The 24,263-nt window shown below is 36.9% G+C and overlaps 1 protein-coding gene across 1 annotated transcript in view; it reads right to left on the bottom strand.

Moving 5' to 3' along the window:
• Positions 1 to 24,263, bottom strand: part of PPFIA2 (PTPRF interacting protein alpha 2) — a 420,320-nt gene that overhangs the window by 80,441 nt on the left and 315,616 nt on the right. The window contains 4 exon segments of the mRNA XM_036759390.1: positions 2,547 to 2,701; positions 4,134 to 4,264; positions 6,580 to 6,609; positions 11,586 to 11,823. Coding sequence (XP_036615285.1) covers positions 2,547 to 2,701; positions 4,134 to 4,264; positions 6,580 to 6,609; positions 11,586 to 11,823 — 554 coding nt within the window.

Here is a 24,263-nt window from a genome sequence, read left to right as displayed (position 1 = left end):
AAATGCATTCTTAGCTCTATCTCAAACATCCCTTCTCTCATAGCTTCAACCTTGTCCCTGCCTAGTGACTCATTCCTCCCCTACTGCCCTCAAAATTTCCAAATCTTTCCCATCTTAAAAAAATCCTGTATTAGACCCTAAATAGCCTGACCTTCTCTCTCCTCCCCTTCTTTTCTTTCTTTCTTTTTTTTTTTTTTGGAGACCATCAGGATTAAATGACTTACCCAGGGTCACATAGCTAGATTTGAACTCAGGTCCTCCTGACTTCAGGAATGGTACTGTATCTACTATGCCATTTAGCTGCCCTCTCTTCCTTGCTCAAATTCTTGGTAAAAAGCTCTCTATATTCATTGTTTCTGTTCCCTCCCTTCTCAATCACTCCTCAATCCTATGCAATCTGGCTCCCTACTTGATTCATTTCTCTACTGAAATTGCTCCCTTGAAAATGATTGATGATTCCCTAATTCCAGATCTGAGGGGTTTTATTTTCAACTTTCATCCTTCTTGACCTCCTTTCTCCCTCTGGATACTTTCCCCTCCCTGACATTTCATGACACCATTCTCTCCTGAAACTCCTCCTAACTCCCTGAAGACCTTCTCCATCTCTTTGCTGGTTCATCCTCCATAACATACCCCTGGATTGTTTGTGTTACTATGGTTCTCTCGTGGGCTCACTTTTCTTCTCTCAGCGAACTCATCTGCTTTCATGGGCTTAATTATCACCTCCATGTGAAATGACCTCTACGGATGATTCACAGACCCATAGAGCTGGCCTGGTGTTTCTCTCAACTTTCAGGCCAGTGTCTCTAGCTGCCTATTGGACATTTCTGGTTGGCTCTTCCAAATACACTTCCCAGTCTACGGATCCAAAGCAGATCAAATTCATCTCTTTTCCAAACTTCCCTATTTCTGTTGAAGATGCCACCACCTTTTTTCAGTCTCTCATGATTAAAACTGTGGTATTATTCTCCAAGCCTCACTCTCCCTTCACCCCACATCTCCAATTAGTTTTCAAATCTTGTCATTTCTACCTCTATGACATTATTTTTTTGTATCCAATCCCTTCTCTCTACTCTCATATCAATAATCTTCATCCAGTCCTTTATAACTTTTTGTCTACATTATTGCAACAGCTTCCTAATTGGTCTATCTGCCTCAATTGTTTCCTTATTCTAGTAAATATTCCACACAACTACCCAAGTGATTTTCCTTGAGGAGACCTATGCCCATGTCATTCTCCTACACAATAAACTCCAGTGGTTCCCTATTGCCTCCAAGATAACATATTAACTCCTCCATTTAAGTTCTAAAGCCTTTCACTACTTGGTCCCAATTTATTATTCCAACCTCTCTATTATTCCCTTTCCAGCATGCTACAATCCAGTCTGCATGACCTCTTTCTTCCTTGCACGCAGAACTCTACCCATCTTCTTGACCTTACAATGAGTTTTCCTCTTGCTTGAAAGATAATCTATCCTCACATTTGCTTCATAGACTTTCTCTCTCCATTCCAGACATAGGTTAAGCATCATTCTTTTCATGAAGCCTTCCTGATTCTCTCCCTTCTATACCTGGCCCCAAACTGTCAGCCCTCTCTAACTACCTAGCATTTATTCTCTTTATATTTCCACTGTGCGTCTACCTATCTCCCCATTAGAATACAGATTTCTTGAGAATAAGGATGATTTCATTCTTTGTATTCATGTCCCAGAGACTAACAGAATGCCTGACACATAATGGGAACTTAGTAAAGGCTTGTTGATTAGAATCTCTGGTTTCCTTCACAGATGTTATCAAACGTCAGGTTTTACATGAAGCCTTTACTGATCTTCCTAGCTGATAGAGTCCCCAACTTCCACCTCCAAGACCTACCTTTTCTCCATCAGTCCCTGGTTTTTAATTCTGTATAAATTTAGTGTCTCCTTACACGTGTACACATTGCTTCCCCCTATAGCCTGGAAGCTCCTTGAGGGGAGCAACACTTTCTCTTTCTCTCATTCTCTCTCTCTCTCTCTCTCTCTCTCTCTCTCTCTCTCTCTCTCTCTCTCCTTCCTCCCTCCCTTCCTCTCTCTCTCTCTCCATTTTAAGACCCAGTACAACACCCAGCACAAAACAGGCATTTAAAAAATACTCGATAATTAGGTATCATGTTTCTTGGGGGCTTTTGTTTTATTCACGTCTGACAAATTCACTTTGTTTTTCTAGGATTTTCACAGTTAGCTCTGATTGTTTCATTTCTTTTGTTTAAAAGAAAGGCCTATCACAAGCAACATTATTTATAAAATTGTTACAGAAGACACAACTGGAATGGAAAACACTACAAAATCCTCTTCGTTAACACTTGTCAGAACTTTTGTTTAAAAAAACCCATCATAGAAGAGCCAAACTGGGCCCAAGTGTGGTCATCAACACAACTTTGTAGAGTGGAAAGATTTTAAATGCACTCATACAAAAATGTCTGAAAAATAAAACTTGCAGTGTGAATAGACAGATCACCAAAATGCCTGAGCATGAGAGGGGAAAGATAATAAAGCACAGTTTCTTACTGAGCTGTCCAAGCCGGGCCTTCTCTTTTTTACCAAACAAGCGTCCTATTGAAGACTTGATTCCTTTCTTTTTGGGGGCTTTGTGGAGGGAATCTTGGCTGCTGTTGGCACTGCCAAGACCGATGCTGTCAGGTTCCAAGGACACTGGTAAACTACTGAAAAACATTAAACAGTGAGAAAATCTTTGGGATGCTATATCTATATGATACATGATTATTTTTTCAACTGTAAATTGTACAGAAGGGAAGCAAAGAATCCTATTCTTTTTTCTCTTCTCCCTAAATTCTCTCCCTCCCTCTCTGCTCCCACCTTGTTTTGTCCATACTTGTGATTTCACTATTAATGGAAAGTGCATTGATTTGGAGTCTGAAAGACCTAAGTTTGAATCTTGGCTATTCCATTTACTAACTACAAAACCTTGGGTAGTTAAGTGACTTTATAGCATCAAGTGACTTAAGTGACCTGGAGCTAGAATCTATTCTAGAGAGTCCAGGGATTCTTAAGCACTGATGCTAAAGGAGTCTGGGGATAGATTTCAGGAAGTCTGTCCAAATTTTGCGATCTTATGATCACAATAAGAAGCAATATTATGATCACTATATGAAGTAATAACATCTCCAAATTTTGATTTTCCTCATCTGCAAAGAAAAATTTATGGACAAGCTCTAAGATTCCTTTGTACTCTAACATTAATGTGTCCATAAAAGTGACTTAACAACCAGTGCCAGAGTTGAATTCCTGCTATTCCAACTCTGTATTCTACAAAAATATTAAGTATATTTTTCTATGGCTTTACTGTCTCTCTCAAGCCTTAAAAATACAATTTTAAACTATTTAAATCAAAATCAGGACATGAAACAGTTTAACTGTACTTATTAAGAGTGACTGTTTTGAGTGATAACATAGAGGTAGTTGGAAGGGTTGTAGAGGGAATAAACATTTATTAAGCACCTGCTGTATGCCAGGCACTGTATTAAGCACATTTTAATATCTCAGGGTATCCTTCCACTTGTTGGGTAAGGTATGTCCCTCCCCTTTTTAAAGAAGGGGAAACTGAGCCAGAGAGAGAGTGACTTGCCCAGAGTCACAACTAGTAAGTGAAGCTGGATCTAAACTCAGGTTTTCCTGACTCCAGGCCTAGTGCTCTATCCACTGGAACACCCAGCTGCCTTGGACTCAGAAAGAGCTAGGTTCACATTTTACCTCTGCCATGATACTGATCTTATGATCACCCCTCAGTGCTCCAGACAACTCTCTTCCATTATGAGTTGCAGAGGAGGTGATAGTCTGAACTGATAAAGGGAGCTCCCCAAAAAGAGTTTCTTATGCTAATGAAATGCTAATTCAAATTAAAAAAGAAAACTGACACCCGATTCCTAATGTCTGGGTCTTCCAAATGTTGGGTCCAGCTTTAGTTCTTTGTCAACACGTACAGCTCATTTGAGAAGTCCAGCTTTCTATAACTACAGAGAGATCCATTCCCTCCAGAAGCATGTATTATCATGTGCTCTTTATGTTGACATGCCTGAACTACATATGGTAGGGATTTCAAAAGAAGAAGAGATTTGTGGGTAAAAAGACTCTTACCTCCGGGCCTCATTGTGATAGGATGAAGGAAGTGTATGTGTCATTCTGATCGCTCTTGGCGTGGGGGGAGGAGATGTCTCACATTTTATCGTTGCTTTGTCTTCACGACCATCTTCTTCAACCACTGCGATCTAAGGTCAAAATTGAGAGAGGAGATAAAACCTTCCCACAGAAATGAAGACGTTTAAATAATTACGAAATACACACAGATCTACCCTCGAACCTATACTCTAATTTTAAAAAAATCATACTATAGCACTATCCAAATTATATTGGTTATTATGATAGATGCATAGGCGCACAAACATATATGTGTGTATATAAAATACACACACATATATTGGTGTGTATATATGACAACTTTATTGACATCACCATTTTTATAAAAAAGCCAAAATTCAAACGTGTTAGTCAACTAGCACCTCCCCTGTCTTTCCCTAAAAGTTCATACAAGCAGCTAAGAAACTGATGTATTTGGTCCAACTCACCGTTGAGCAAGGAATCTGCCACCTCTGACAGATGGTCACTTGCACATTAGAGAGCAATGTGGGCAACGAGTCCTATCCCTCTGCAGCCAATTTCAAGGGAGTTGGTGGAATGGAAAGGGAGGGGAGGCTCACATGATAAGGGATGCACACTTCTTGAGGAAAGTGAATGTAGAAAACTGGGAAAGTTTTGAAAAACTGAGATACTCTCGTTGTGATGCCAACATCACATCTTTTGACCTGCTCTCCAGACCACATCTATTTGCTCCTTTCTCAGATCCTTCTTGTTCCTAGTTCCACCTATTCTGTTCTGCATACGATTTTCTATCCCTGGAATATCAACTCTCATGGTTCTGTGTCACTATTCCTGAGGTTTTGGTCCACTCTACAATGGAAACTTACAGACAGGGTCATTCTTTACTCCTCAGACCAAAACTTTAACTGGTCCTGTGAAAAGACTTTTGTCCCAGTCCATGGAACTGAGGACAGGAGAAAAAATAAAACAGATACCTATAATCAGACTTGTCATAGTAGATTACTTCTGTAGTCTTTAGAAAAAAAAGTCTGAAGAAGGTAAAAACTGGGGAAAAAAGGGAGGGGGAAGAACTTCAAAGGGCTACATATTTTAAAATCAGCCAGTCCAACATAGTTAATTATAACACAAGTTTAATAAGAATCATGAAAAAATTGGAAAAAAATACTGTTTTTGGTACAAGGAAAAAGATTTAGCAGAACAATCCTGGAAAGGATAGATGGATTACTTTCATTATTAGGAGATTCGCTGAAATGAACTTTACAAGGAGGTGGGCATGAAGATTTGCTAGGAACAAGTCAATTAAACACAGGTTGTTTGGAAAGACTATATTACTCGGTATAAGGGAACAGAGGCCTATATTCAAGCAGAATTTGCCAATAGTCTTGTATCTATCATGGAGAAATCAATCTCTACATTGTTATCACATAATTTTTTCTTATGCTACATAGATAGAGTCTGTTAAAGATAAATGATCATTTCTTCTTAATGTAGCAGAAACAGATATTTTAAAATAAGAGTTAAAATGTGTTATAAGACAAATATGACTTCAACATTAAGAAATTGAATGTAAATATTTTGGTGTCAGATTGTATTGAAAGCCCTGGATAAATCATTTTTTAATACTTGCATTTTTATGTTCTGTGAATTAGCTTTTGATAAAGAAGAAATATAAAGATTGCAGTCTGAATATTATCAGTGAATTATCTGAAATAATAACAATACATTCAGGAAGTTCTAGGAGTCTAGGGAGCACATATGAATTTAATTGTGAGGGGGATACTAGATCTCTCTCTTTTTTTTTTGTGTAGACATAAGGATTGGAAGTAAAGGCTTGAAATACAATAGATGTATAGTGATTGAATAACTCAACTGGCTGCCTCTTAAGCTGCATGGCATATTATAGCAATGTGTGTTTTGGATCCACTTTGTATTCCCAACGTGAATGGTTTGACCAATCTCTCACATTTCTATAAATTTCATTACAAATGCAAAATTGACATCTGAGTTAGCAGTTATCAGTGTGAAACTATGCTTCTTTTTGAAGATTAATTCTTAAGCCTACTTTGGATTTTATACATATATTTTTCTAGATTGTTTGCTTATTATTTAGAGTTAGAGTCCATGTTAGTTTCTTCTTGGGATATTCAGTGATTTATTAGCCTTCCTTATTATTTTCAGAAATTATAAAGCTAGATTTTTTTTTGATATGGATAGCATGTGCAATTTAAGTCAAATGAAATCTATATAAAGAAACTGAAGTCTTGAGAGGTCAAATGCTCATATTTAACCAATTTAGGGAGGTGTACCATAATTCAGTGTTTCTTCCTTACCTTTGATGGCAAAGTAATTTTAACTAGTCTAATAAAAATACAATATGCATTTTAAGTACTCATACAGTAATGTTTAATTAAAATATCTACAATACCTTTCTCCGATGTTTCCTTAGATCACTTGGCTATCATTGGTAGCAAGAAAAATGACAAAAAAGGAAAAAAAAAACCTAGTTAATGAACATCATTTGAAAATGCTAAATGAGATATAAAACATTAATTTTATCCTTAATTTTTTTCAAATTCACAAATGGATGCCTGAATAATTTTCCAAGGATAATTTAAGTCAAGATATTTACATTTTTAATTAATTAAAATTACAATATAAATAAATAATATAAAACTCTTTTCTTTTTCTTTTCTTTCTACACTCTGCTCCCCCTGCCCCTCCCGACACACACTTTTTTTCGTCTCAACTGAATCTCTCTCTTACCCAGGCTAGAAGCATTGTGGCCACTCACAGGCAGATCCCATTTTGGATCAGCACAGATGACGGTCTATTTCTGACCTGGGCCAGTTCATCTCTCCTTAGGCAGCCTGGTGGCTTTTCACTCCCGTGGATTTACCATATTGGTACCAGACTTGTTGTGGACACCCAACTTACTTTAGACCTCCTATATTTTTAAAATATTAAGTTTAAGCAATCTACCAGCCTCAATCTCTCTCAATGGCACAAATTTATAGGTTATGTGCCACTACACTCAGCTTCTAATAGATTTCAGAAATGTGAAGAGTTGGTATTCAGTCAAATTGAGCTTTGTAGTAAAAAAAGCAATATTTGTTGTTCCTCTTTCTTTTGAAATCTAAAAATCACCAGTCATTCTCTCCATATCACTTTTTTCCTCAGACATGGCTATGAACTTTGAGTTGCCATGTTTCTTAGCAATCATAACACTGTTAGCTTCAGGACAATAGAACTTACAGTACTTTCTTAAAATCCATAAATGTCACATATTTGAAATCAGTTTCAGTTTCAAGGTTTTGAGTCAGTAAATTAGGGAACATTCAGAAGAAAAGGATCAGATGAGATAAACATATGCATAGCACTCTGCAAACCTATCAAGCTATATAAGTGCTAGGTATTTCTATCAGGAAAAATAAAAATTTATAGAAATTAAGCTTTGATTACAAGCTAAATGTAATGTTGACACAATAAATGTCTTGAATGTCTAATTTATCACAGTTTTGCCTTCCTAGAATTCCTAGAAAGTCCATATAAAATCATTCATTCAATATTTGTTCATTCATTCATCCATTCATTTAACACAGAGTATAATGGAAAATTAATGGCAATCTGACTTAGATCAGTGGTTCTTAAATATGGGATCTGTAAATCACTTTTTAGAAAAAAAACATATTTCAATGATACTGTTTCAGCAAAATTGATTTCCTTCATATCATATATTTTACATACTTAAAAACCTTTTTTTCCTCCTGGGTAGTCCACAGGCTTTACCAAATGGATCCATGTCACAAAAATAAGTTAAGAACTCATGCCTTAACTGGATGAGTCTTTTTTCCTCAATATTTGTATAGCTAATTTTTAAATTAAACATTTAGTGCGTCAAAAAACCCCACCAAATCTTTGTTAACAGCATTTATTGAACAATAAAGTTTGACAATTTTAGTTACTGTACTTTTAAATCTGATTTCTTAGTTCTAGTTACTTTTGTGGCTGCTGCTGCTGTTTTGCTCTGCTCCTATGATTTCATTGTGGGGAACTACCCTACATGCCTCTGTTTCTTGTCTGAGACACTGACAAGTTATGGTAAGTGGCAGAGGCAGGTCTCCAGACTTTAAGGCTGTCCCCCTATCCTAAGAGTTAACTTTTTTGTATGTGTGTCATGGACCCTTTGGTAATCTGATGAAATCTATGGATCCCTTTGCAGAAGAATGTTTTTATAGGCACAGAATAAATACATATGATTTCAAAGGAAATCAATTGATTTTTAAAGTTAATTTATACATATGTATGCATATGTATATATATATATATATACATATTTATAAAATTCAGGGACACCAGGTTAAGAGTTCCTGCATGTGTGTGTACTTTTTGTGATAGCAAAGAACTGGAAACAAAACACATGCTGGTCAGTTAGGGAGTGATTAAACAAATTGTAATAGAGGAATACAATTGAATTTGCTACTTTGCTGTAAGAGATAACTATGATGAATACATAGAAGTATTTAAAAATATCACCTGAGGAGAACTGAAGAAAGAGATCCAATAAAACAACATACAGATTGACCATAACAATATAAATTGAAAGAATGACAATCATTCTTATGTTAATAAGAATGTGTGCATCCCTTATATTCTGTTAATAAAAACAGAATAAACAATTTATAATTCATTTGAATTATAAAGAAAAAAGATGACCCCAAATATAAGATGTGAGATGACAACTGCCACAATTCCCATGGAGAATTCAGAGGGCCATGGGTATGGAACACTGCCTAGATTTTTCAGATTTTTTAACAGATTGATTCATTTTATTGATTGCCTTTTTATTCTATTTTTTCTTTAATTTCCTCTTTTTTTCCCCTTTAAGACATTCTTTGTTATACAGTATAACTCTCTGAGGGGGAAGGATGCAGAGGAAATTAAGGTGATATAATAATAAAAAAACAATAAAATATTATTTTAAAAAGAAGGGCTGTTTCTACTTTGTCAAGTTGTCTACCTCAGGGACATTTCAGTCTTATAGCTATTGCCTTCAAGTTCATGAATTTCTTTCAGCACTGTGTTACCAATATACAATCAAATCACATTTGCCAAGCATGCACTGCTTAAGAAAACTTATTAAAGTCCCTGGGTCTTTCTGTGAAATGCCAATATTTCCCCTAGATATAGCTTCAGATTGATTTCATGATTGGTATTGATTTCATATTGGTAACACAATGCCGAAAGAAATTCATGAGCTTGAAGGCAGTAGCTATATCTAGGAGCAGAGCCTAGTCAAGTAGCAGTTTATTAATTAGGGGCAGCTGGTTGAAAACATTATTGAACACTCACGTATCACTATGTTAAAAATTACACAGATGCTGTCTAAATGTTAATTTTTAAAAAAAAAACATAATTTCAATGCTAAGATCTGGAGGAGAGAGTGAGTGAGGCTGATGACTTTGCACAGCCCTGCTTCACTTAAACCCAAATTCACTTGCAAATCAAGACATCACCCTGCTGATGTCTTTGGTCCTCTTTGGGAGTGGAGGACGAACAAGATCATGAACAATGGATATGCTTAAAATGTGTTAGTCTGCAAGGAAAAAAAATCATAAAGTTGCTTCCCTTCCTCCTCCCACCCCAAAGTGATCTGAATCATGCACATGACAGATGCAATCTGAGGAAGGAGAGGAGGCTTGAGGAGGAACCGACTTGAAGAAAATAATGAAGACAGTTTAGGTTGGCAGTGGAAGAGAGAGACAAATAGTTAAACAGAAGGGAGACAAAAATAGTAAAACAGAATAGTAGTTTTTTTTTAAAAGGGCGAAAACACAGGAGAAGTGCAGTGTAATGTGAGATGAGAGACAAAAATGGTGCAAAATTAGGAGTACTCTTCATAACTCAACATGAATATTAACTTTCATCCTTCCCATAATATCCTGCCATTTGTACTCGTGTAAAGCAGTCCATGGGTACAGAGGATAGCCTTTTGCCCAGGACAAGGCCCATTTGGATAGGAGCTACAAATCTTGGTCTTTATTCTCCCTCCTTTGGCAAGAAATCCAAGATGAGGAATGTCTTCTGATTTTGTTTCTGTCCTTTAACATTTTCTTTTAAGGTAGATTTTAGTGTATCAATCTAGTTTGACTTTGCCATGAAAATTTTAGAAAAGCCATGTCAGTACAAGAGGCTCAAGGTCTCCTTGATTCCTTCTCAGCTTTACTTGCCTTTCCTAAGATCCTTAATTTCTTCTGACACCCCTTCTGTTACAGTCTGAAATGATAAAGACCATTGCACTAATTTGCATTTCAATTAATACTGAATCCCAAAATGACTCCCTTTTGAGCACTGATGAACTAAAGCGCTGACATTTTTCATGGAGGGTATTTTAACAGCCAAAAATAAATCAATAAATGGAATGTAAAGATGTCACTCCTTTGTAATTGTATTCAGTGTTTCTCAGATTCATTATAATGTGATATAGTTTTATCAAGTTATCCTCAAATCTTGGACAAATTTATCTGGCAATGGAAACATAGTTGGATGAAAGCATCTTCCACTTCATTTTTTGTTTGTCTTGGTAATGTTCCATACTTCATCATTGTAATTTTATTTTGTGGGTGGAGGTGTCTTCTAATTTGGAAACCCAGGGTTTGAACTAAATTAGAAGGAAACTGACTTCTGTACTTTAAGAATTTCATTGGTGCAGATTTTCTCCTTTTAACTGATGATGTTACAGAAGCTTCATGTGTTCTTTGCTGAAAAATACCAAAAACCTGGTGGCCAATCTTCTAATGATGCATTACTGAATCATACAGAAACATAAAATGAATTTCAGAACTGGAAGACACTTTTGCAGTATTAGTATAACCTATGATTGAAAGAGAACTCCCCCCAAGAACATATTTGACAGGTAGTCATAAAATAATTACTTAAAGACCTTAAGTTAGGAGCAACCCAGCCATTATTTTCCAAGGTAGCTCATCCAATTTTTAGACCTCTCTAATTGGTAAGGATCCTCACCTCAAGCCTAAATTTATCTAGTTGCAAAGTCCATACCTTGCTTTTTAGTTGTAGAACCCATGATGACTTTTTGTTTTTTTTTTTAGGCACAGCAAATCATAAAGGCATGGAAGAGTTATGATCATCATTGACAGAGGCACAAGGATGAAATGATGGAATTTTAAAAGTAAATACTAAAAAAAAAGCATGTCATCACCCCCATGTTATTTCCAGGAGGGTGGACTTAATGGAAGTGAAGAATGTTTAAGTTATTACTAGGAAGGAAATTCACTGGGCATAAGGAGCTCTGTTCCAGTGTCATCAGCTACAAAATATTCTTGAGATTTATAAGCCATTGATTTTTTTTTCTTGTAGTATTCGTTTCCCAAGTAAACTTGAGGTTAACATGGACCAGACTCATTCTCTTACCAGAGTCATGATTCCCATTCGATCCATCTCCCTGGCTGGGCTTCGGGGAGTAAGCTTAGGCGTGGAGTGGCCACTAGGAGGAGATGAACTTGCTAGTGATGAAGCTGTTACTGAGGCAGTGATCGAAGTACCTGGATGGACTCTAGCTAGATTCAAACCTTCTAGGCTGACACTGGCCACTCTGTTCTCGATTTCTTCAGCACGTAGTTCTGTGGACTCTTTCTCTTCCTGAATTAACCTGAAAGGTACATTTGAATTTACGTCAGTGATGTCTGCAGCTTGAAAGACTATACGATAAATTGCAATGAGTATTAATGAAATGCCTATTAAGTGCCAGGCACTGACCTCACTATGCACTGAGGATACAAGGATGAAAACAAAACATTTCCCATCCTCTAGAACCTTACATTCTTCTGGAGAGGAGAGGGACAACATGTACAAAGGTTAATAAAAACAGAATAAACAATTTGGAGAGGGTAGCACTAACAATTCTAGGGAGATGATTACAAGGTCTCCAACCATGTAAATAAAACAGCTAGTTTTTGCAAAATGCTTTGTGCTTTTTAGTAATGTGGAGAATTTTGAGAAGATTTTTATATATTATAAACGCAGTTAGTTGGCTCAGTGGATAGAGCCCTGGATCAGGAGTCTGGAAGACTTCAGATTAAATTGTGCTTTAATCACTAAAGAACCAGGAAACCTGAAAAAGTCTCAAAGTCTATGTTTCTTCAAAGCCTTTGTTTCTTCATCTGTAAAATGGAGATGATAACAGTAACTATTTCCCAGGACTGCTGTGAGGATAAAATGAGAAAATGTTTTCATAACAATTTGTAAACCTTAAAGTACTATATAAAAGGTATCATTATTATTCGTAGTAGTAACAGCAGCAGCAGCAGCATTTTTTTTCAATAAATTTGAGTAGCTTCAAGGCTAAAGTACAGTCAATTTTTACTTTCAGATGATTTATATTTCCTTCTTCTTCTAGCATTATTTTTCCTTAGCTTCTTTAAAGACTTGCTTCCCAATCTGATTCCTGCATTTAAGATAAAATTAAACCTGATAATCCCTTCTCCCTATTAAGTCCTTTCCAAAACAGACCCTTTCAAAACTCATTTTTGCTTCAACAATACAAAGTGATAGTTGTCAATATAAGACTTCATGATTCTAAGCGAGTTACAGAGTTAAGAAAGCGATTCATCTAAAGAAATTTAAATGTCATGTAGCACCATAAAAAGGTCAAACAATATTTGTGGCTATCACTGGGAGGGTAGGGACATGTTCAAGGGAGAAAAAGACTAGAGAGAACAAAGTGAAAGAAAGAGGGAGAAGAAGAAAAGAAGATGGAAGAGGAGAGAGAAAGATAAAGCAATCTGCATGGTAGTAGTGCTACATTTCTGTCAACAATTATCTCTGTTGCCACTCAGGGCCATCTACTTGTGCCTTCATGCTCTATGTCTATCTCTCTTGTCGGTGTCTTTCTGTGTTGATCTCTCTTTCACAAAAAAGAAAAACCCAAACAAACCAAAAAAAATCCAAACCTACTTGGCTTTCAAAGTATGATCAATACAATTTGTGCATACATATATATATGTATACATATAATATACTATACACACACATGATATAAACACAAAAATACTATGTAAACCATACAAAAATATATCTATGTAAGTATATGTATATATACACCCATACATATGTATATATATACATATATATATACATGTCGATAATGATTTGTTGTGACAAAACCAGTATGTATCAGATATTGAACTCAAGTCTTCCTGACTCTTAAGTCCAGCTCTCTATCTAGTTCATGATTTACATTATGTATTATATATGCACATATGTATCCATGTATAAAGTGTGAAGGAGCAAAGGAAGGAGGAGGAAGAAGGGAGAAAGGTCCACATTTCCCCATGTTTCTAAGACTTGAATTCAGTGAAACCATGGGAACCAAGATGATGTGATGCCCTTTGAACAATAATGTTCTTTCGTGAATGCTAACCCAACTACCCTCCTCCCCCTAAAAAAGTCACAACATTATTAACATAATATTTTTTGGTATAAAACTCCTGCTCGACATAACAATGAAAGTTCATATGTCATTAGACTCTGCGTCAAGGTAGTTATGCTGACATAACACAGGTCATTTCTATAAAGATTTTGATGTGACTGTGATGTACTTAAAGAAACATCTATAATGATTCCATAGCCTTCATCAGTGTGTTGTAGAGGAAAGACTTCAGAGTCTGAGGACTTGGATTCAAGTGATGCCTGATATATCTTATACCTTTACTGGTGAGACCCTAGATAAGCCACTACAAGGTGAGATTTTTAGCTGAGAGGGTTGGGGACAGAGTTGATTGGAGAGGCTTGAGAAGCCTCTGGAGGACTCTGAAGGCAACCCATTTCACTTCTAAACAGCTCTAATTGTTTGGAAATTTTCCTATATGTTCAAAATTTGCTTTTTAGCAACATCTACCCATTTCTCCTAGTTTTTCCTTCTACGGCTAAGCAGAACAAGACTAATAGTTTTGTGGCAAAAGAGCAATTTAAACACTGGAAGATGGCTACATGTTCTTTCTATCTGTCTCCTCATTTCAAAAATGTTTTCTCCTCTCCAGGAAAAACATCACAAATCCTTTCACCAGATCCTTATTTGACATGGTTTCAGGGAACTTCCTCTTGGTTGAGCTCCTCTAGATATTCTAGATAATCATTATTCTTCCCCAAATGTGACAATGAGAACTGAACAGAGTACTTTGGACTATAGTTTAACCAAGGAGACAAAAGAAGGATCACTTCACTTGCTTCGGTTACTTTTGATAAAGCACAAGTTTTTCTATTGCCATGGCATGTTGGTGACTGACTCATAAGTAAATGCAGCTAACACATTTTTAGATGAACTGCAATGGAGCCTGAAATCCATGACCTTGTATTTGTGAAGTTTATGTTTTTATTAAATTAATTTATTTTTAGTTTTCAACATTCATTTCCACTAGACTTTGAGTTCCAAATTTTCTCCCCATCTCTCTATTCCCCCCACACCAAGATAGCATGCATTCTGATTACCCCTTCCCCCCATCTGCCCTCTCTTCTATCACACCACCCCAGCCCTCTTATCCCCTTCTCCCTTACTATCTTGTAGGGCAAGATAGATTTCTACATTCCATTGCAGGTACATTTTATTTCTCATTTGCATGTAAAAATTATTTTTAACATTTATTTTTAAAACTTTGAGTTCCAGATTCTCTCCTCTCTTCCCTCCCCTCCCACACTCATTGAAAGGGCAAGCAATTCAATATAGATTATACGTGTGCAGTTATGCAAAACATTTTCATAATAGTCATATTGTGAAAGACTAACTATATTTCCCTCCATCCTATCCCCATTTATTCTTCTCTCCTTTGACCCTGTCCCTTTTCAAAAGTGTTTGCTTCTGACTACCCCCTCCCCCAAACTGCCCTCCCTTCTATTATCCCCCCCCCCATCCCCTTCCCCTCTACTTTCCGGTAGGGTAAGATACCAAATTGTGTGTGTATGTTATTCCCTCGTTAAGCCAAATCTGATGAAAGTAAGGTTGACTTATTCCCTTTCATCACCCCCATCTTCCCCTCCATTGAAACAACTTTTTCTTGCCTCTTTTATGTGAGATAATTTACCCTATTCTATCACTCCCTTTCTCCTTCTCCCAATATATTCCTTTCTCATCTCTTATTTTTTAGATATCATCCCTTCATATTCAACTTATTCTGTGCCCTCTGTCTATATATACATACACATGTACACCTGTAACTATATATCTACATGTACATCTAAATATGTATATGTATTCCCTTCAGCTACTCTAATACTGAGAAAGGTCTCATGAGTTACAAATATCATCTTTCTATGTAGGAATGTAAACAGTTCCACTTTAATAAGTCCTTTATAATTTGTCTTTACTGTTCACCTTTTCATGCTTCTCTTGATTCTTATATTTGAAAGTCAAACTTTTCTTGATGCTTCTCTTGATTCTCATATTTGAAAGTCAAACTTTTCTGCTCAGCATCAAGAATGCTTGAAAGTCCTCTATTTCATTGAATGTCTATTTTTTCCCCTGAAATATTATACTAGTTTTGCTGGGTAGGTGATTCTTGGTTTTAATTCTAGCTCCTTTGACCTCTGGAATATCATATTTCAAGTCCTTTGATCCCTTAATGTAAAAGCTACTAGATATTGTGTTATCCTGACTGTATTTCCACAATACTTGAGTTGTTTCTCTCTGACTGCTTGCAATATTTTCTCCTTGACCTGAGAACTCTGGAATTTGGCTACAACATTCCTAGGAGTTTTCCTTTTGGGATCTTTTACAAGAATCCAAAACCAATTGGTAGATTCTTTCAATTTCTATTTTACCCTCTGGTTCTAGAATATCAGGGCGTTTTTCCTTGATATTTTCTTTAAAGATGATGTCTAGGCTCTTTTTTGATCATGGCTTTCAGGTAGTCCAATAATTTTAAAATTATCTCTCCTGGATCTATTTTCCAGGTGAGTGGTTTATCCAATGAGATATTTCATATTATCTTCTATTTTTTCATTCCTTTAATCCTGCTTTATAATTTTTTGATTTTTCATAAAGTCATTAGCTTCCCTTTGCTCCATTCTAATTTTTAAGGAATTATTTTCTTCAGTGAGTTTTGGACTTCCTTTGCCATTTGACTAATTCTGCTTTTTAAGGCATTCTTGTCCTCACTGGGTTTTTGAACCTCTTTTGCCTTTTGGGTTAATCTATTTTTAAGGTGCTATTTTCTTCAGTATTTTGGGGGGTCTCCTTTAGCAAACTGCTGACTTGTTTTTCATGATTTTCCTGCATCCCTCTCATTTCTTTTTCCAATTTTACCTCTACTTCTCTTACTTGATTTTTAAACTCCTTTTTGAGCTCTTCCATGGCCTGAGACCAATTTATATTTTTTTTGGAAGCTTTGGAGGTAGGATTTTGACTTTATTGTCTTCTTCTGGTTGTATGTTTTGATCTTCTTTGTCACCAAAGTAAAATTCTATAGTTTGATTTTTTACACTGTTTGCTCTTTTCCCCAGCCAACTACTTGATTTTTGGCTCTTTGTCAAGGTAGGACTCTGCTTCTAGAGTAAAGAGTGCTCTGTCCCAGATTTCAAGGATTTTGTGCTGCTATTGTCAGAAATACTTCTAGGCACCTGTAAATTTTCAGTTCTTCTAAGGTTGTATGATTAAAGGAGAAGTGTTTACTCCTCTCCTGGCCTGTGCTCTGTTCTGTGAGTGACTAAAAGCACTCTTTTCTGCCTTAGAACTGTGAGGAGGATTTCCTTTCCACAGCTACCACAAGTTCTGCCACATCAGTGTTGCTCCTCACCCCAGGACCTCCACCTGGGATTGCAACCCAGATCTAAGCAGGGCAAAGCAAGAGAATCCCACCTCAGCACCAGCAAAGAGATCCCTTCAATCCCCCTCTGATCAGCCACTTGATCCCCCACTGTCTGTGGGCCTGGTGTGCCAGAAGGAACCGCTGCTGCAGCACCACTGCCACTGTCACCTCTGCTGCCCCAGGTCTAGGGCCAGACTGCACTCTTCTCTCACCCAGGTCTGATGGAGTTTCCCCACTGACTATCTTCTTTGTCTTTGGTGTTTCTGGGTTGAGAAGTCTGGAATCCACCAGACCTGCCAGTGATTCAGTGCCCTGAGGCCTGCAACAGCCAGTCTGTGCTGGTACGGCCCACACTGGACTGAGCCCTGCTCCAAGCCTGGTGTGATAGACCCTTCCTATCAGTGTTCCAGGTTGTCTTGGGCTGGAGATTTGTTTCACTCTGTCATTCTGTGGGTTCTGTAGCTCTAGAATTTGTTTAGTCATTTTTTATAGGTATTTGGAGGGATTTGGGGAGAGCTCAAGCAATCCGTGCTTTTACTCTGCCACCTTGGCTTGCTCTTGTGAAGTTTACTTTTCTGAAACCATGTAGAATAATGTGATGTGGGGAAGTTTACCTTTTATGCTGATTTTACACTGAGCTATCTCTGATAATTTATGCATCAATTTCATCATCTGTGTGTACATCCTGGCAAGTATAGTGCCAAGGAAAATGAACCGTAGCATTCAAAATTTCTCCATTTGCTATAACTGATGGTTCCACATATGGATGGTGTTGGGCTGGCTAGGGGAGAACCTCTTTTTCTCTTGGTGTTAATTGTTAAGCCAGAATTATCACAAGGATCAGAGAATTGAGCCATACTTCATTGCATCTCAGCCTCAGAGGCTACACTGAATGCACAATCGTCTTTGAACAGAAAGTCAAGCACCAACTCTCCCTCCACTTTAATCTTTGTTTTTAGCCCTTTCGAGTTAAATAATTTAGCATCAGTGTGATATTTGTGCCATTTTTGTCCTTGTTGAAGGCATCTGACAACATTGTAGAAAACATCATGATGAATAGCAGGGGAACAAGCATACAGCCTTGCTTCACTCCACTAGTGACTGGGAAAGCATGAGAGCTCAGTACATTATCCAGAACACGGATAAGCATGCCTTCATGAAAGTGACATACAATATTGACGAACTTCTCTGGGAGACCAAATTTTGCCATAATTTTCCACATGCCCTCATCACAGACAGTGTCAGAGGTCTTCGTTAGATCAATGAACATTGTGTACAGATCTCTATTTTGCTCCTGGTATTTCTCCTGGAGTTGTCGGGCAGCAAACACCATATCAACTATTTCTTGTCCCTTTAGGAAGTCACACTGGCTCTGGGATAGATGATCCTCCAAGTGAAGAATCAATCAGCCTAATAAGGAGGACTCTTGCAAGACTCTTGTCAGCAATGACTAAGAGAGAGACCCTTCCCCCATCCCCATGATTGTCACAGGACAACCTATTTCCCTTTCCTTGATAGAGATGGACAATGGAGACATCCTTGAACTTCTGAAAGATAACCTCTTCTTGCCAAATAACCCGGAAAATTTCTGCCTGCTTTTGCATTAGCAGTGGACACCTTACCTTATAAAGCAGGAATAGAATCTGCAGCAGGTGCTTTGCCACATGAGAGTAGTCTAATGACATTCAAAACCTCTTCTTCTGTCAGAAGTTCTGCTAGAGAGGGATTGACTTCAACCTGAGGCAAATGGTTAATGGCTTCAGCATTATTTGATAATGGTCTATTTAGAACACTATGGAAATGTTTAGCCCATCTCTCCAAGTTTATGTCTTTATTACCAATCAATGTGGCTCCATCAGCATTGAGTACTTGAGATGCAACATAGGTATTTGGTCCATAAATAGCCTTCAGAGCACCATGACAACGATTTGGATGGTTACTATCAGCATAAAAGTGAATTTCATCAGCTTTCTTACTGAACCAAGACTCTTGCATCTCTTTAAGTTTCCTTTGAACTTTACTTTTGATAGAGTTAAACACTGCCTTCTTAGAGACAGATGAACTATCCTGCTGGTAAACACTATGGAGTTCTCATTTTTCATTTATCAGCTTCTGAATTTCCACACCATTTTCGTCAAACCAGTCTTAATGTTTGCAAATGTTCTGGCCCAGATGAATAAATGTGGTGCTGTACACCAAATCTCTGAAAGCTGCCCACTCCTTTTCTCCTCTACTGTTGCCAAGTGCGTGTTGGCTCAATTTTCCCTCCAAATTAGCAAGAAAATGTTTCTGCTTGGAGAAGTGCTCTAATCTGTTGACATCAAGTTTTTGATAACTGTCTTGCCTTGGGGCTGCTGCTTTTGTCGAAGGCAAATGTTTAGCTTAAAAAGGATAAGTCTATGACCAGTCCAGCACTCAGCATCACACACAACCTTTGTCACTTTCACATCTTATCTCTTCTCCTTACAATGACACAGTCTCTTAAATGCAAGGGTGCATCCACAAAGTTTAATTGTATTTAGGTAAACAGAAGACAGTGTCAGTGATGAGAAGATCATAAGAGACACAAGTCTTCAGTAGTAAGTGACCTCTGCTGTTGCTGTTTCTGATTCCATTCCTCCCAAGGACTCCCTGCCATGTTTGATAGTCTGTGCCTACTCTGGTGTTAAAGTCACCCAGAATTATAAGCTTTTTTTTTTTTTTTGGCACATTGATGATAAAGGTCTCTAGGAGTTTAATTTTTCTTTTACCTTATCAGGTTTCATCTTGGTGGGAGCATACATGCATGACAACAACAGGGTACTTTCTGGCAAGCTGTAATTGCATTATCATGAGTTTGTTGTTTATTCCTTTTCGTAGGCACACAAACTTACTGAGTAGATTAGTTTTGATTGCAAAATGCACACAAACTTCATGGTGCTCCCCATCACTGCAGCCACTCCAGAAAAACATGTATCCAGCTCTGACTTTGGTAAGCTGGCCTTCATTTGCCAGCCTTGTTTCACTCAGGGCTGCTATTTGGATGTTCTTGTTGTGAGAGAATTCAGCAGGTACTGCATCCAAATAGGCATTGTATATGAACAGGCAATTTTCCGAAGAAGAAATCAAAGCTATTAATAATCACATAAAAAATGCTCAAAGTCATTATGGTTAGAGAAATGCAAATCAAAACAACTTTGAGGTATCACCTCACACCTATCAAATTGGCTAACTTGACAGATACACTGATACGCTGTTGGTGGATCTGTGAACTGATCCAACCATTCTGGAGAACAATTTGGAACTCTGCCCAAAGGGCAATAATACTGTACATATTATCCATCCAGCAATACCACTACTAGGTCTGTAGCCCCCCCAAAATGGAAAAGAACCTATATGTACAAAAATATCTATAGCAGCTTTTTTTTGTGGTGGTGGTAAAGAATTGGAAATGCAGGGGATGCTCATAAATTGAGGAATAGCTAAACAAGTTGTGGTATAAGATTGTGAGGGAATATCATTGTGCTATAAGAAATGATAAGCAGGGATGGTTTCAGGAAAAAAACTTTGGAAAGACTTACATGAACTCATGCAAAGTGAAGTGAGCAGAACTAGGAGAGCATTATACACAGTAAGAACAATATTGAAATCACGATCAACTGCAACTTACTTTCTTTAATTGATACAACGATCCAAGACAATTCCAAATACCATGACGAAAAATGCTATCCACCTCCAGAGAGAGATCTGATGAACTCTGCACGCAGACTGAAGTATACTTTTTTCCTTTCTTTATGTTTCTTGCCTTTTTCTTTGGCAACATGGTTAATATGGAAATATATTTTTCATGATTTCACATATATAATTGCTAACATATTGCTTGCCTTCTCAATCAATGAGGGAGAGGCAGAAAGAAGGGGGAGAATTTGGACTTCAAATTAAAAAATGATGTTCAAAATAAATAATAAAACGAAGAATATTTAGGACTTCCTAAGATTCTGAGGAACCATCCGGGATTTGGAACTACAGACGTTGCCAAATGCACTGAAGTAGATTTTCTGAGGAAAACAAATATTAAAATTGGGGAAAGCTGGGGCAGCTCAGTGGCACAGTGAGTAGAGCACCAGCCCTGGAGTCAGGAGGACCTGGGTTCAAATCCAGCCTCAGACACTTGACAAACTTATTAGCTCCAAAAAAAAAATTGGGGAAAGAGTGTAAGGGTGGGGTCTATTGTCTCATCTTGTTTAAAGTAAATGTCAAGACATTTATGAGGTGATAAACATTTCAACTACTAAACTCTGATAGGCTTATATAGTAAACATTCATCTTTATTGCTCACTTAGTGTAAACAAGTCATGTTCCAGACACATCCTTGAACCAAAGATATTTAAGTTAGGTGTAACAAAGTCTGTTCTGATTGGATGAAGGATTTGGTCAGGTCTTGAGGAGCTAGTTCAGAATCAAGGTGAGATCTTTAGGGTCTAGGATAAGAAAGGAAGGAGATAAGCTAGAAAGAATTGGCCGGAAAAGGGTAACTAGCAAAAAGGAGAAAAAAGAATGTAGGGCTAAGCAGTGGCAGAAAAGGAACAGAATGAGGATGGCCATTGGTCATTCAGATACACTGGAGTAGAAGACCTGAGCTGAATTCTTTAAAGACTGAGAGAAGATCCAAAAAAAGTCTGCTCGTTTCCAAACTTCCACTCCCAGGGCCTATCTACTGGCACACATATTAATATGTTTCACTGACCTTTTTACTCAAATATTTCTGATAACCTGAATTTTGATTCAACATTAATGAAAATTAGGACAGAGAGCCAAACTTCTGCTTAAATTTTATTAATTTTTCCTAACTTGGGATTTAGAGAGATTGTCATAGAATTCTTAACTTTTTATTTTATATTAACTCCATAAAAAAGCGAAGTGGGAAGTCATGTAGACTTTAAGGGTCATTTTATGGGCTCAAGATACAAAATAAATTAATTATTTTAACAGGGTATCACATCTGAATACTGTGGTTTTCTTAAAGTATCTTCAACTTTATTAAAGCAATCATTTTATGAATGATATAGATACACATCATACCTTATTAAAAAGTCACTGATTTGACCTTCTCCAGAAAACCAATATAGCTAACATGAAGGTGTGGAGAGGGAATGCTAATTAAGAATTCTTTTGAATTTTGTTGGGATGATAGGATCAATAGTTTTTAATGAAAAATATGCCAGAACAGATAGAAACTGACTAGGGACGCAACTCTTTTTGGTGTCTTTCAATTGTACATGAACATAACAATTATAATTTTAGAAAGGAGGAAAGCAGGACATTTTGCTAGAGGCAGAAACAACAGATGAGAGGATCATATGAAATGGACAAATCTGCTCACCAGCAAAAAAAAAAAATGTCGATAGCAGTTTCCTAATGTTGAACAGAAAATATTTCAAGCTGTCCCAGATGGGAGAGTTTCACTAATGCTGCCTAAGTTAGAAGCAGCGTAAGAAGACTGTGCAAATCATTCAAGCACAGGAAAGTATTTGAAGTTAAAATTAAGAAAGTCATAACAACAGAATTTCTCAATGTTTTAAATGATGACTTGTGAAGAACTATTTTAATTTCTGAGTACTATATTGTATCAAGAAGCCATCTGTTAGATAGATATGGTCTTGAAATGGTACGGTTTTTCATTATCTATGATGGGAGAAAAATCAGTCATTACAAGTTAGCATGCTTTGCCAACATGTTTGATTGCCCCTGGAATGAGAATTTTGTGATAAAGGCATTTGGTAGGCACTCATATTAGATTATGATAGCTTTCTGATACAAGCATTGCCAATTTCCTCTTTGAGAAATGGAAATTAATTTTAGATCTCATTTGATTCTTTAAGTAAGCTGAACGGACATCATTCTGGACAATGGCAGGAATTTTCCACGGATGATAATAAAATAATAACTCCCATTTACATATTACTTTATGGCTTGCAAAATACTTTCTGATTAGCAAATTCTGATGAATTTAAATCCTGATGATGTTTTGCAGCCTTACTACCCCTCTCCTTTTTGTTTTTCCTGGTGGAAAGGGCATTAATTATTATTAGAAAAGAAAGCAAAGTGAGCTTGGAGACCCATTTATGTAAGTTACAGAATAAATGAATCTCCAGATAGGTATCATGGCACAGTTTGAAATATGGTGGTGTAGGGATTTGAAAAATGAATTTTAGGGAACAGAAAATAAAATAAATCTTAAGTACAAGGATGTATGATATTAATTTATTGAAAGGATATTTTTTCCTGGGGAGGTTTGATTTTTTAACTACCATCAGAATTAACTGGGGCCTTTCAAAATTAATGTTGCTTTAATTTTTTATATTTAAATATATTATTGCACATGTAGTGAACATTATAAATAAAACAGATGAATTTCTAAATAATCTGTACCCACTGATACAATGTTATGATGAGAAAAAGAAGATTGGAGTCATTTCTTTAGAGCTTAAATCACTTCCTTAAAAAGCAGAAAAAAATCTAATTAATTACCATTGACCAGAAAGAGACAACATCTATAACTCTGAAATATGTACATTCATTGAGCACAATATGTTCATAAGAACAGATGCATCTCTTTTAGGCCACTTCTAAATGTATCTTACTGAGCACTTAAGGATTCTAGTATTACAAAGAATAGATTCTAATACTCTTTTAATCACCTTTATAAAATGTTCTTAGTTTTATTGGTTGAGCCTTATGAATTTTTGCATTTATTTGTTGTTTAGAGAAGCCGAGTATTGTAGTGGATAGGTTACAAATCAGTAAAGATTTGGGTTTAAACATCACATGTGACACGTAGAGGCTGTGTGATGATTTGTGGCAAATCACTTCACATCTCAATACCCCCCAAGGAACTCTCAAAATGTTAAATGCCGTAGCACTTGCTGACTAAAGAAGGAGTTTCTTTCACTGGGAGTTCCCTAGAGCAATAGAATCCACAGAGCCAGCAAAATCAAAAGGACTAACCACCAACCCCCAAGGAAAACATGCCATCAACTGTTTGAAGCTATATTTCAGAAGTAAGACAATCCTAAATTCTTGTTGTTGCTGCTGTTCAGTCATTTTCAGTCATGTTTGATCCTTCATGATCTCATCTGGGGTTTTCTCCCCAAAGATACTGGAGTGGTTTGCCATTTCCTTCCCATTTTACAGATGAGGAAACTGAGACAAACAGAGGGTAAGTGACCTGCCCAGAATCACACAGCTAGTAAGTGTCTGAGACTGATGAGGGTTTAGACTGCAGGAGCCCCCTTGAACTCCCCTTGAATCT

This window comes from Trichosurus vulpecula, chromosome 5 (assembly GCF_011100635.1).
Source record: "Trichosurus vulpecula isolate mTriVul1 chromosome 5, mTriVul1.pri, whole genome shotgun sequence".
NCBI lineage: Eukaryota > Metazoa > Chordata > Mammalia > Diprotodontia > Phalangeridae > Trichosurus > Trichosurus vulpecula.
This window is presented reverse-complemented; position numbering and strand designations above follow the sequence as displayed.